The sequence below is a fragment of the Tenrec ecaudatus genome, chromosome 12, assembly GCF_050624435.1.
Source record: "Tenrec ecaudatus isolate mTenEca1 chromosome 12, mTenEca1.hap1, whole genome shotgun sequence".
NCBI lineage: Eukaryota > Metazoa > Chordata > Mammalia > Afrosoricida > Tenrecidae > Tenrec > Tenrec ecaudatus.
In genome coordinates this window covers 116,262,024-116,276,221 of record NC_134541.1, presented here as the reverse complement: position 1 = coordinate 116,276,221, position 14,198 = coordinate 116,262,024, and the positions used below count along the sequence as shown (strand labels likewise).

The following is a 14,198-nucleotide window of genomic DNA, read 5'->3' as shown; positions in this document are numbered from 1 at the left end:
CTTATTTGGAGGTGCTAAGGAGATAAAGAGCTTGCTGGAGGCGGGATACAGGCTGACTCTCCGAGAGACTTTCTACTGACAAGACTGATGGAGCTATGCTGATGGTAGCCAGGGCCCTGGAGCTGGAGGAGCCTCATAGAGACCCACGCCAGCACTGAGATGCTTCTACCGCCTGTATCCACAAGATTTCGCACTCATTGTCCTGTGATCTTCATGCATTTGGCATCATTACATGTGTTGCATGAGCCTGGAGAGGAATTTATAGATTGGTATCGGACATATGGGCTAATATTGATCTTATGGACTTGATCTGGACTGGGTTGGGATGTTTTCTCAATATTCAATTGCTCTTGTATATAAATTTTTTTCTTATACACATATTAGTATCTTTATGAATTTCTCTAGTCTACCCAGACTAGTACACCAAGGGTGTATGTCTTGCTCCTCTTGAAACCAAGCCTCAGCACCAGCAGCTGGGCGAGGCTGCCTACCTGCACATCATAAGGCGGGGATGCTTTCCCCATGGATCCAGATTTGATGTTCTTCCCTTTGGTGTTGGCACAGATCACAACCTGGAGAGAGACAGTGCAGTTAGGCGGAGGCTTAGTTCCTTATTCCCTTTGCTTCCTGCTTCTCTGTTTGCCCCTGCCTCCTAGCCCCGTCTCTCTTTCGCAATGTTCTTCTTTCTCTCGCTCTTCCTTCCTTTCTTTCTCCGCCTTGACTTTTGTTTTCCCTTCCTCCCCTCCACGCTCTTCTCGTCTTCCTTTCTCATTCTTTCTTCTTTCCTCTCCTTTTTCTTTCCTGTCTTCTTGATCACCTTTTCGTTCATCTTGACAGCTTTTTTCGCACTATCACTGTCTCGCTATCTTTCTCACCTTCTCTCCTCCTTTTCTACTTCATTATCCCCTTTTCTTTTTCTTTCTACAATCAACATTTCCTGGGGACTCTAATGGGTTATCACAAGTCACAAACTTAGGGTGTCACTAAGCCAAAGGACTTAGCTGATCCCCACACCTCCAGCAGGACAGCTATAGAGCAGTGTGTTTAGCATCCTGGCCTCCAGACTACAGACCGCTCTCTGTCCTGGGGGAATTCTAAAGTACCCTTTGGCCGTGAGAGTTGGTTTGCAGACAGTGGTTGAATTTTGAAGAAAGTAATTATACCTTTTGACTTTCTGATTCTATACCTTCAACTCTTCTCTTCAACCTTTCCCATTCTAAACCTTCAACCAGCCGATCATGGCAGCATACACCCTAGCCTCGCTCTCAGATCTCAGGGAGTTTCAAGACATAACCAACTCAGAGACAGCAAACTGCTGAATTCATCAAGCTTTTTTTTCTCACAGAAATATTTTCATGGTGCAAGATATATATAGTTGCATCTCCCCTTCCTGGTGGCACCATGTTTAGGTGCCTGACAATGAGCCTAAATGTGAGCAGTTCCAAGCTCCCCAGAGGTGCCTCACAAGACAGTTCTGGAAATCTGCTTTGGATCAAGAGGCCTGTGGACCAGAGCGTACTGCACACCCATGGGCGGGCACCAGAGTCAGCGAGACTCAATGGCAACTCACAGCAGCAACAGCAGGATCTGAGATCTGCGATGTACTCCTTCAGACCCACAGGTCAGAAAAGCAGATGGTATTTTGTCACCAGCTTTTCTCTCTGTGGGCAGGACAGTCTCCCTGGGATAAGGCCAGGCCAGCTGGAGTGTGCTGCAGGCTGACTTGCTGGTGGAGGCCCCTGGGAGGAACCTGGCCCCACAGCACTTACTGTTTCAGATTGGCCGTAACCTTCATACAACTCCAGGCCCGTCTGGCTCTTCCATTTCTCCCTCACGTCGGGATTGAGGAATTCCCCTCCGGTCACGCAGTGCTTCAGACTCTGAAACTGGTACCTTTTGTAGCCGGGAAGGTGAATGGCTGATCTCAGGATACCCACTCCACCCTGTCCCCCAGACTTGCTCCCCCAATCCAGGTGTCAGTCTCTCTCTAAAGCACTGGAGGTTCAATACTCATGTCTTACAATCTTCTCTGGGGACCTGGATACTCTTTCTTCAAAGGTGTTCCCCATGGACAAAATTAATCCCACCTGAGTTTCAATAAACTCAGAGCCTCATAATAGGCTTTGATATAATATGCGGAGCTCCAGATGAATTGGAAACATACTAAGTTATAATAAATTGATCATGACAAAAATTTGATAATGAAATAATTTACAAATTGGAAAGACAAGACTTTTCTTAAGAATCTCTAAATTTAGACAAATAAACACCAAATCCCTAAAGATATTTAATATATTTAATTATTTTAATTTTTGATCCCTAAAGATATTTAATGCTTTTACATATTTATTGAAATAAGATTCTCCCTTAGCCTGACCAACTACCCAACTTGTAAAATTCAGTGCTTGCAAATGAATTTTAAAACAATCCCCCCCCCCCCTTTTGGATTGATTTAGTTTTCATTAAATAACATAATATTACTAAATATCTTTTAACCAAATTATACTTGAATCAATAACTCAGAACCTACTTTTGGTCAAAGCCACAATGTGGAGATACAGAGAACAGGTGAATGACTGGGTGAATTTGTACTTTGTAGACAAGTTCATTGAGTTTCCTGTAAGCACTCTATCTTTGAGGCACATGCATTGAGGAAAGATGGCCCATTCCTCATGCCGTGGGAAATGGTGGGAGAAGAATCTGAGATTGCCTCCCTGCATGTTCCCAGCAACTAGCTGTGTTCTGTGAGTGTTGCTGGTAAAGCACTCAGGATGGGAGGGATCCACATTCCGGTGCCTTTCTCTTGGGTGTTCAATGGCATGCACCCAGAGAGTGACTGAATGAGGCTTGTCGTGGACTAGGATCAGAGGGATAAAACCTTCATTGTGCTGGCTGTGGGTTACAAGTTCTCTTTCAGAGGTGTCTAATGATTACCCAACATTGTTCTAATCTCATGTAAGTGACAGACCTGCTGCTGATGAAATGGTCCAAGGATATATAATGAGGAGACAGTTTACTTGAAATGTCAAACTCCTTAAAGCCTGGACTTTATTCCGTTCCAGTCAGAAGCTTGTCCTTGAGTGTGTGTGTGTGTGTGTGTGTGCATACACAAGTGAGTTTGATAGAGGAGTGGGTGTGCCTGAGTGCTTATTTAGGGAATGTGTGTAAGAGAAAAAAAGAGGAAGGGATAGAGGGAAAGAGAGAGGTGGCATGAGAGGTCTGGGTGCTATGAGTTTGGTGGCATACATTCACATCCTTAGGCCCCCCGTTTTGATGCTGGCAAAGAATAGTGAAAGTACCATGGACTTCCGAAAGAACAACCAAGAGGCAGAAGAAGGGCGAGTATGATAGTGAGGCAGGAGGAAGGTAAAGGGAAACAGAGGAACGATCTAGGGAAGCAAAGCTATGGATCGTGGTATAAACATAGGTGTGTATATATGTAAATACATTAATTCATAAAAATAAAGGTATTGGCCTATGCACATATATTTATATGGCAATACACTGAGATAGTGGACAGACTTTGGGCCTCTGCTCAAGCCCTGCCTCAATGCAAGAACACTTTGTTCTAATAACCTGGTATTCTGTGATGCTCACCCTCCCAGCATGATCCCCGAGGACAAAATGGATGCATAAGTAAATGTGGTGAAAAAAAGCAGATGGCACCTGGCTATCAAGAGATATAGCATCTGGGGTCTTAAGGCTTGAAGTTAAACAAGTGGCCATCTAGCAGAGAAGCAACAAGTCCACATGGAAGAAGCACCACAGCCTGTGTGATCATGAGTTGCCAACAGGATTGGGCATCCTGAACAGGCATCCGAAGACCCCAAACAAGCAAACAAACCCATGGTGTTGAGAATTAAGGGGGTTGGAGCAGAAACCCAGAACCCATCTATAGACAATGGAACATCCCCTCACAGAAGGGTCCCAAGGAAGGGATGAATCAATCAGGTCGCAGTAAAGCACTGATGAAACCCACAATGTCCCTTGAGCCTTCCTCACTCCCCACTAACTTGACTCCAGTTCTGCCTTTCACTGCAAGCTAGACCAGAGCATGTGCACAGGTACAGATAAGAGACAAGAACTCATGACACACGGAATTCAGGAACAGGAATGGGAGTAGCAATACCAGGAGGGTAGGGGGAAGATGGGGCAAGAAAGGGAGGAAGGGGGAACTGATCACAATGATCAACACATAACCACACATCCTTTCTCCTCCAGGGGGACCAACAATAGAAACCACAGGGAAGAGAGACAGCAATCGGTGTTTGATATGAAAATAATAATTTATAATTTATCAAGGGGTTACAAGGGTGGGTGGGGAAAAGAGGAGCTGATACCAAGGGCTCAAATAGAAAGTCAATGTTTAGAAAATAATGATAGCAACATATGTACAAATATGCTTGATACAATTGATGTATGGATTGTTATAAGAGCTGTAAGAGCCCCCAATAAAATGATCTTTCAATTAAAAAAAAGAAGGGTCGCGGGGCTTCATCTCAAGTACTTTGGACATGTTGTCAGGGACGACCAGCCCATGGAAAATGACATCATACTTGATAAAGTGGAGGGGCAGCAAAACAGATGAAGGCTCTCAAGTAGACGAATTGACACAGTGACTACAGCCATGGCCTCAAACATAAGAACAATTGTTCAGATGCCTCAGGACCAAGCTGACCATTGCTTCCTTCTATTGTACATGGGGTCCCTATGAGTCAGAGCCCACTCGACAGCACTGAATTAAAACACGAGGCCCCCAAAGTACTGAACAGAGAGGCCGTACCTGGTCAAATCCTCCTGCACAAGCAGCCGGAAGATGGTGGGAACACAGCAGAGAGTGGTAATAGGAAATCGGGCAAGAGTCTAAACAAAAAACAAAGGTTGGATGATGAGTCACTGAGGTGGAACTTGCCAGAGATGCTTTGGGTCCTTATGCTATTATGACTGCAAAGTCTATGTGTTGGGGGGTGGGGGGGCAGCCTCCAAGAGGTCCCCTCATGACCCTACCTCCTAATATCTTCCAGATCCGTGTGGAGTCCCCTTTGAACTGGACCAAGATCAGCCTGTGTGACCAATAGCCAACTGCAGAGGTCTGTCACATCCAGACTAGGCTCTGAAATGACTATTGTCTTGGGCATGTGTACTTTCCCTCCCTTGCTTGAGTCAAGCACTCTGTGGGAAGCACCGTCACAACAATCCTATGAAGAGGTATTGTTTTCTTACAGATAAGGAAGCAGATGTGGAATGACTTATGGGTCACACAGCTAACAAGTGGAGATGATGGATCCGAGGACAGGCTTGATGGACTGCACAGTTTGAGCTATAAACAACTAGAGGGTACACATCAAACTGACTGCCATCAAGCCGATTCTGTGCATAGTGACCCTATAGGGCAGAGTAGATATGTTCTTTAGGATTTCTGAGCCGTGAAACATTGGGGAAGTAAGAAATGTCTTGAGGAGCCGTGGGGTGGGTTCTAACTGCTTACCCTGCAGTTAGCAATCTAACATGTATCTCACTACGTCACCAGGATTCCACTATGGGTGGAGCATGGGCAGATGGGCCCTCTGTATTAAGAAATGGTAGTTAGACTATGGACAGCAGACAGAAAGAATATGCCCCATGGTCTTACTGGGGCATCAGTTCCTTCCCCTCCCCATGAGAAGGCCCTGGAGGCTGGCCAGGAGTGATCAGAGGTTTAGATTGAGCAAAATAATCATGCCCAACCTAATGGATGTTACCACATGGACTTGGGCGGGGGGGTCAATTTTGACTTTGCTCAAGCTTTTAAAAACTAAATACAGTCTTGACAGGATCATGAAGGGAGAGAGAGGGAGGGAGGGGAGGCACTTATTCAGGAAATACACAGCATGGAAAAATAGGATGAGTTTACGTCCAGGGATCTAGATAGAGAATGGGCAACATAAAAAGATTACCAGGTGAATAGAAGCCAGATTATGGAAGTTGCTGAGAGCTTGCTAGTTAATATAAGCATTGGCTGTGCCAATGATTCATGCTGTTTCTCTTACAAACTTGAAACCTCTTTCTCACTCATTGGCACTCAACACATCATGGTGGTTTTGTTAGGTAGCTAGAGGCAGAACAAAGGGTTGTCTCTCTACATGTCAAAGCCTCCCTTCCTCTCCCCCCCCAACAGGAAGTTGGAAGCTGCTCAAGGCAGGAGGGCATACACACATTCAAGTCTTTGAAACAGGAAGCTGGTAAACCTGGGTGGGATCCCATCTAGGCCAGGTGGACTTAATTCAGTCAGTGGGGTCAAACAGCATCGTTGACCACACCTTCCAACAGGCCCTGAAAAGCCAGAAGTTTTCTCTCTGGCTCTCTCCCCCCATGGCTGCCACACAGTTCAGTGTGGCCGGGTCACAGTCCCATGCAACCATGCCGTGGACTCTGTCTGGCTCGTGTTCCATTTACTGTAAAACCCGAAACTGCTTCTAACCTTCATAAAACTCACTTGGATCACAAACCAGGCTTTGGCGTGAATTCTTTCTCACGTGAAGCCAACGACTGAGGTAGATTTCTCCCACAAGAGAGACCTAACAGTTTTATAGCTTACATTCAGGATAACTTTGACATCCACACGAGGAAGTTCATGCACAAAGACGCAGGACCCCTGGGGCCACGCAGAAAAGAGGGTCCAGGCCGCCTTCACCCAGCCAGTGTCAGTTGTGTTCCAGAAAATGTCTGAGTCGGTCAAGGCCACCCACCGCCTGCCAAGAAATAAAATCAGTATTCTCAGGAATCCCTATGCCTTTCAAAAGGATTCAACCGTCTTCCCCCTGTAATCAGAGGCCTGCCCATAGTCGGGCCTCACTTATGCCGATCAAATGTGGAAAAGACCCATGAAGCCAATCATTTGCTCAGCAAGTGTTTATTGAGTACCTTCTAATTATGTATGTCCTAGGCTATAAAATCCAGATTTTTTAAAAGACAAATCCCCTATTTTCAAGGAGTTCACAGTCTAGCGAGTGATACAGGAGAGAACAAATCATCTCAATGTGCTGTGACAAGCTAACTTTGCTTACTCAGTCAACATTAATTGGCACATAGCCTATGATGGACATTAGGGATATGGAAATGAACAGGAAGTTTTGTCTTAAAGAGCTTGTAGTTCAATAAATATAACAAACACACGGGAACACCCTGAAGAACATACATCGCAAGAGGAAATACAGAACCTGGTGTCAGGACAGACAATCTAACACAGAGCCAGGGAGGGTTGAGGTGGGGTCTCAGAAATGCTTTTGTATAGGAAGTAACACCTGGGTTAGATGGAAACCTATGGGGTGTTAGTTACATGGGGGAGGCATGAACGGAGGCCACCCTAGGAAGGGGAAAGGGTTCTCGAAAACATGGAAGACAGAAAAAAATGGTTCAATTTTGCAGTTCTAGCTTCCCACTGGCTCTTTGGTCCTCGTATTCAAGGTCTCCTCAATGTCAAAATACCCAGTCCTTAGACCTTTTCTCCCTGCTCAATAGCTTTCAACACCACTTTGCTGCTGATGCTTCAGCGTGAATCTCTCTTATAGATGCTAGCCCAACCTGTGAGAGCCAGAACATAGTGTGCCTGCCTTTTCCCAACCTCTCAAGTTTTCTACCTGTGGCAGATGTGTTATTGACACTTTTCCATTGCTCATTTAGGTAGAAAAAAATTTGAGCACCCCTTTTCTGACAGGTTTCCTTTTTCCCCAGGATCTAGACTTTGTAAGTTTTACTGGATATCTAACTACCTTCTCAGCATATCCCCCTTTAACTATGGGTACAGTGATGTCTGGAGCCCCCGAATGGTGCAAATGGTTCAGGTGCTCAGCTGCCAATCCAAAAGTTGGGGGTTCAAGTCCACCAAGTGGTTCTTGGGAAGAAAGACCTGAGAATTTGAAAGATCGGTCTTTGAAAGTGTTGTGTGTGTTGGTTCTACAATTTATTTACCCGTATGGAGATGTCTAACAGGCATCTCACACTTCCTGCGTCAAAAATGAGTGCCTGGTTTTCTTTCCATTTGAACAGTCAATCTCACAGACTCCCTTCTCGATGATTCCGACTGCACACAAACCATGGAATCATCTTTTTGACTCTTCTCTTCCTCTCTGATCCCATATTGACTCTGTCTGAAAATACTATTAGGCCTGCCGTTCAGAATCCCAAATCCGTTCAGAATCTGATCTCTTCTGAGTCCTTCCATTGCTGTTTCCCTTATCTCTTACTACCATGGTCTCTCAGTATAATGATCTCCTGCCAAATCCATTTCCTACTACACTTTTCTTTTTACTCAGCATTCCAGGTGGTCCTTTAAAAAAAAATCAAATCACATCACGTGTTTGCTGAAGGCCATCAACTGGCTTCTTGACTTCATCAGATTAAATGAGAGAATCTCCACTCTCCCACCTGAATAGCCCCTTGGGTCAGCTCCGACTTCACCTTCTACAACTCTGTTGGCTGGTTCCCACTCCCCAGCTCACTTGCCAACTGTCTGTGTCTTGGACTCACCAAGCGAGCTACCCCCCCCCCCCCCCGTACCTTCCACTGGCCACAAAACCCAGACCGTAGCTCCCCTGGGAGTGCTCGACCATCTTGGGTGCTCCGGTGGTGCCACTGGTAAAGTAGATGGCCAGTGGGTCTCCACTCTTGGTCCTCACGCAGCTGTGCTCTGCAGAGGCTTCTCTGTAAAACGTGAACGTGCCAGTCATAAAAATAACAGCAATACCAAGAACATAGGAGTGCTTCCAAAAGTTCATGGAAAGTTCCGATTACCCTTTACTTACATTCTCCCCTCCCCCATGGTTTGTTTTTAAGCTCTCGGCTATTTATAACCATAATACTGGCTGCTATTTTGATGCATCCCATGGTCAAGCATCGTGGTGAGAGCACATGCTTGCACTGTCTCTCATCCTTACCACCCCCTCACTGGGCAGGTGCTAAAACCTTTCTGTGGGGCAGGAAAGTGAGGCTCCAAATGGTGAAAAGACTCAAGTCGAAAGAGCCCATCCTCTTTGGCCAGAGCTTGAGGACTTTCTGGTGGGTCACACACAGGCCCATGTGCCTACCTCATTGGGCATGGCCTCCCCTCTCTTCCACACCAGGTCTGATGACTTTGGGATCGTCTCTACAAAAAGGGCACCCCAAATTTGGAGGCTTAAGATCTGGATAAATCCTGAAGTAGTATGGACAATCATCTAACCCACAGGTTCTCAATTCTGACTGCACCTTAGAATTATCTGGTATCTTAAATTCTGTGTGCTGGTGTCTCACCGATGCCACAAACAGGAGGCTCTAAAGAACAGAAATTTATTCTCCTACGCTTCTGGTGGCTAAGGATGGTGCAGGACCCGGTAGTGTTTTGTTCAGAGCTGATTTGCTGGCCCCCAACCACAAGAACCTTCAAACACGTGTCACCACTTAAAGACAGCAACTGTACTACTGTTAACTAGTTAAGGACACAGATGAAATCAACTTACAACTGGAAAGTGAAAACAACGACAAAAATACCATTGCCTTGCCCTGTCTAAAATGAAAAGAGACTTTTTGAATGTGTTGTTGTCATAGGAGCCTTGGTGGCACTGCTGGGTGAGCTTTGGACTGCTACTGCTGCTTCGGCACTTTGAACCCACCAGCTGCACCAAGGGGGAAAGATGAGGCTGCCTGGTCCCGTGAAGACTTACAGCCCTGGAACTGTTTCCAGGTTAACCATGGGTCGGAATGGACTCAGGGTTCTTGTGAGGCACTGTTTCACCTCCCAGTGACCCTATGCCCAAGAGACGAAACACTGCTCAGTCCGGTGACATCCTCACAGTTATTACCCTGTTTGAGTCCCGTGTGGCAGCCACTGTCCCTCCATCTGAGCGGCGGCTCCTGTTTTACTGTCCTTCTATTTGACCAAGCATAATGTCCTTTTCCAGGGACCGTTCCCTCATGATCATATGTCCAAAGTCAGTGAAATGAAATCTCACATTTGCTTCCAATTAGCATTCTAGACATACTTCTTCCAAGAGAATTTTGCTTATTTTTTTCTGGCAATCCGTTGTATAGTTAGTATCCTTAGGATATCCAAGACTGTAAATCTTTACAGATGCAAACAGCTTCGCCTTTCTACTGAGGAGCAGCTAGTGGGTTTGAACCACTAACCTTGCACTTAGTAGGTTAATACTTAACCCACCACACCAGCAGGGCTTCTTACATGTTGTTCTTAGGTGCCGTTGAGTTGGTCCCAACATATAGTGCCCCTATGTAAACAGAACATTGCCCAGTCATGTGTCATCCTCCCAACTGTACTTATGGTTGAGCCCATTGATGCAACAATGGTGTCAACTCATCTTGTCCAGAGTCTTCCTCGTTTTTGCTGCCTGTCTACTTTACTAAACATGGTACTCTTCACCAGGGACAGACCTCTGCTGACAACATGTGCAAAGTACACGAGACAAGTCTCAATACCCCATTCTTCCTCTAAGACGGATTTGTTTGCGTGTTATTGGTAGTCCATGGTAAGCTCAATCTTCTTAGCCAGCACTACAATTCAAATGCATTGATTGTTCTTTGGTCGTCCTTATCCAATGTCCAACTTTCAGAGGCATATAAAGCAATGGAAAAGACCTTGGCTTGGGTCAGGCGCACCTTAGTACTCAAGGTGACAACCTTCCTTGTCAACACTGTAAAAAGAGGTCTTGTGCAGCTGATTTACATGAGGCAATGCATCATTTGGTCTCTTGATTCCTGCTTTTATGGGCATTGATTGTGGATCCAAACAAGAAGATATCCTTGAAAACTTCAATCTTTTCTCCATTTATCACGATGCTATCTATTGGTCCAGATGTAAAGATTTGGGTTTTCTTGACATTGATTTGTAACCCATACGGAAGGCTGTAATCCTCTATCTTCATCAGCAAATGTTTCAAGTCCTTCTCACTCTCAGCAAGCAAAGTTGTGTCATCTGCATATTTCAGGTTATTAATAAACCTTCCTCCAATCCTGATGCTGTATTCTTCTTCAGATAATCTAGCTTCTCTGATTATTTGCCCAGTGTACATTTTGAATAAGTATAGTGATGAGATACTATCCTGACACACACTATTCCTGATTTTAAACCATGCAGTATTCTCTTGTCTTGCTCCCACAACTGCCTCTTGATTCATGTAATTTTGGCATGAGCATAATGTAGTGCTCTGAGATACCCATTTTTCTCAAAGCTATCCATAGTGTGTTATGAAACCATGTAGTCAAATGCCTTAGCATGGTCAATGAAACACAGAAGTAAATATCTTTCTGTTATTCTCTGCTTTCAGCCAAGAGCCATTTGACATCAGAATTGAGATCCCTTGTTCCAATCTGGTCTGAACCTCTGGCAGCTCCCTACCAGTGTACTTCTGCAACCATTGTTGGATGATCTTCAGCAAAAATTTACTTGTATATACTATTCATAATATTATTTGATAATTCGAGCATTCTGTTGGTTCATCTTTTTTTTGGAATAGGTACAAGTATGGATCTCTTCCTGTCGGCTGGCCAAATAACTGTTTTCCAAATTTCTTCACATAGAAGAGTGAGTGCTTCCAACACTTTATCAGCTTGTTGAAACATTCCCATTGGTATCCACCAATTTCTGGAACTTTGTTTTTGTTTTCAGTGCAGTGTGAACTTCTTCCTTCATTACCATTGATTCTTGCTCATATGCTACCTTTTGAAATGGTTGAATGTCGATTAGTTCTTCATGGTCCAGTGACTCTGTATTCTTAATACATAGCATCTCTTATTTATTTCATAATGAACTACCAACTGTGTATTGACCACACCATGTAGATTTTTTATTTACTCTGGGCAATAGCTGTGTAATAGCTAGTTAAGTGCATGACACTATCTAGAAGGTCAGTTGTTTGAATCTACCAGTGAGTCTATCAGAGAAAGATGTGGCACTCTGCTTCCATACAGAGTTACAGCCTTGGAGACCCTATAAGGCAGATCTATTCTGTTCTATTGAGTCTCTATGAGTCAAAATCAACCGATGGCAGTGTTTTAACTATCATCGCCATTATGGAGACAAATACCAAAAAGAATCCCTGAAAACCAACAAGAGTTACTGCCATCCAGTAGCTTCCAATTGATAGTAACCCTGTAGGACAGAGTACAGGCACCTTTGTGGGTTTCTCACTGTAACTATGGGAATAGAATGCCCTGTCTTTCTCAGGTAGAACAGCTGGTGATTTCAAACTGCTGACCTTGTGATTAGCAGCCCAACAGGCAACCCACTGTACTGCCAGGCCTCCTGTAGAGGCAAATGAGACACAGCAAAGCTAGTGACACCTCCAGTGCTGAGTGAGCGAGTGACCTTGGACAACCTTGCAGTGGTTCATCAGGAGCATGCCTCAGATCAGGCTGGCTACCAAAGTGAACGTCCCCCTCTGCTTTCAGTCCCTGCGTGCAACCAGCAATGCTTTGTCTTGTCTCAAGGGGAATGAATGCCTTGACTTCATTGTGTGTACGTTCTCCTGGAGAGCCCCAACTTACCCGAGGAGCTCCCTGAAATTCAGCCAGCCAGACCGACTGCTATCTGATACCAACAGCTTGGTCTGGAGGGAGGGGCAGTCATCACTAATGGCATCCACCCGAGGAGCCAAGGCGTCACTGGTGATAATGGTCTTGGCCCTGGATACCCGCAGCCGGTACTTGAGGTCCTTCTCCGTCAGCTGGGAGACACCAGGGATCATGACGGCCCCTGACACCACACAAAGAGGAGATGATGGCTTGGCAGTAGGGGAAGAGAGAGACCTCTGTGGACAGGTCTAAACCTAGTAACCCCCTGGGGAGATGGGAGGAAAATGGGGCTGGAGAGGGTTGGATTGTATGAGCTGAAAAAGATAACAGTGATATTCAAAAATGTTTGTGGAGTTAAAGGCTTTGCCTGATCTCATTTAACCCTTACAGCCCTGGGTATTAGATAATAATGATCATATCTATTATGCAAGACCTACTCCAAAATCATAAGTTGTGGTAATATTGGCCCTCGTCCTGCCCCGAAGCATTCGGTTGAAGCTGAGAAGCAGCTGCTACTGTTAGAAGAGGCGAGGGGTATCTGGCTTTCCTCATTTGCACCACTGCCTAGTTCCTGTAAACAACCCACATTTCAGATAGTTGAGCAACAAGGTAGGAAGAAACCATCTCCCTCCCCTGTAGAGTCGTTTTGATCTGTTCTCCAGACAAAAAAGTTCTGGTGGGTTGTATAGGCCCTGACCCAGAACATCTAGCCGTGCTTACTCACCTGTCCGCATGCACGCCACACTCACCAACCACCACTCTGGGATCCGAGGGAGCACCAGCATCATCCTGTCCCCAGGCTGCAGGCTACACATGCCCTGAAGCACATTGGCCGCCTTCCTGGACTGCTTCCCCAGTTCTTCAAAGCTCCACTTGACCTCTGTTCCCAGGCCATCAACCCACCAGAATGCAGGGTTTGGAGGTCGGTGTCCAGCCTACATAATAGTAGGCAGAAACAAAATAAAAGTTGCTTGTTTAAAAGATATTTGTTTCATTAAAAAAAACTAGTTAAAATTTTTATTGTTTTCAACTAGTTAGAAGAGTCACAAAAATCAGAACAATATGGAAAGGAATTGAGATGTTGGCTCCCATCATGTGTGCTATCTATATTTGCCTAGATGTGTAACTACCATATATCCTCATGTATAAGCCGAGTTTTTCAGCCCCAAAAATGTGCTGAAAAACGGGTTCAGCTTATGCACGGGTCAGTGGTACCCTGGCGAGGTGTAACATCTTGTTGCCCTCCCCACCCCCCTACCCCCCACCCCCGAGGTAAAGGGATGAGTGCCAGTTATCTCGCCAGTGATTGCCATTTCTCTGCTGTTCATTCAAAGCCCCGTTGACACTGTAGGGCTTTGAATGCTTGTTTACTCACATCTAACCAATCAGAGCCATCCTATGACGTGGATGGCTCCAATTCACAGAAACACCCGTAGTGATTCACTTACGCTGGCAGCTGAACTGGTAAGGATGTGTCTGTGGCTGTGCTCCGTCTCTCCCTCCCCTCTGGTCTCTGTGTTAATTCACATCCTGCATCCCCCGCCCGCATGGACTCCCCGCCGCCCCCCCCCCACTCCTCCCAGCTAACACGTTGCGGGGTGGGGGGTGGGGGCCGCACATTACCATGAAAGTTCTTTTTCAAAGTCTTTTATTTT

General features: G+C 45.5%; 1 protein-coding gene across 1 annotated transcript in view; it reads right to left on the bottom strand.

Annotated features, from left to right (window-relative positions):
- Positions 1 to 14,198, bottom strand: part of ACSM5 (acyl-CoA synthetase medium chain family member 5) — a 39,026-nt gene that overhangs the window by 17,469 nt on the left and 7,359 nt on the right. Inside the window, exons 2-8 of the mRNA XM_075528358.1 lie at positions 13,268 to 13,478; positions 12,517 to 12,724; positions 8,539 to 8,682; positions 6,578 to 6,731; positions 4,784 to 4,863; positions 1,770 to 1,893; positions 492 to 572 (exon numbers count right to left, since the gene is read on the bottom strand). Coding sequence (XP_075384473.1) covers positions 492 to 572; positions 1,770 to 1,893; positions 4,784 to 4,863; positions 6,578 to 6,731; positions 8,539 to 8,682; positions 12,517 to 12,724; positions 13,268 to 13,478 — 1,002 coding nt within the window. The remainder of the gene's footprint in view (positions 1 to 491; positions 573 to 1,769; positions 1,894 to 4,783; positions 4,864 to 6,577; positions 6,732 to 8,538; positions 8,683 to 12,516; positions 12,725 to 13,267; positions 13,479 to 14,198) is intronic.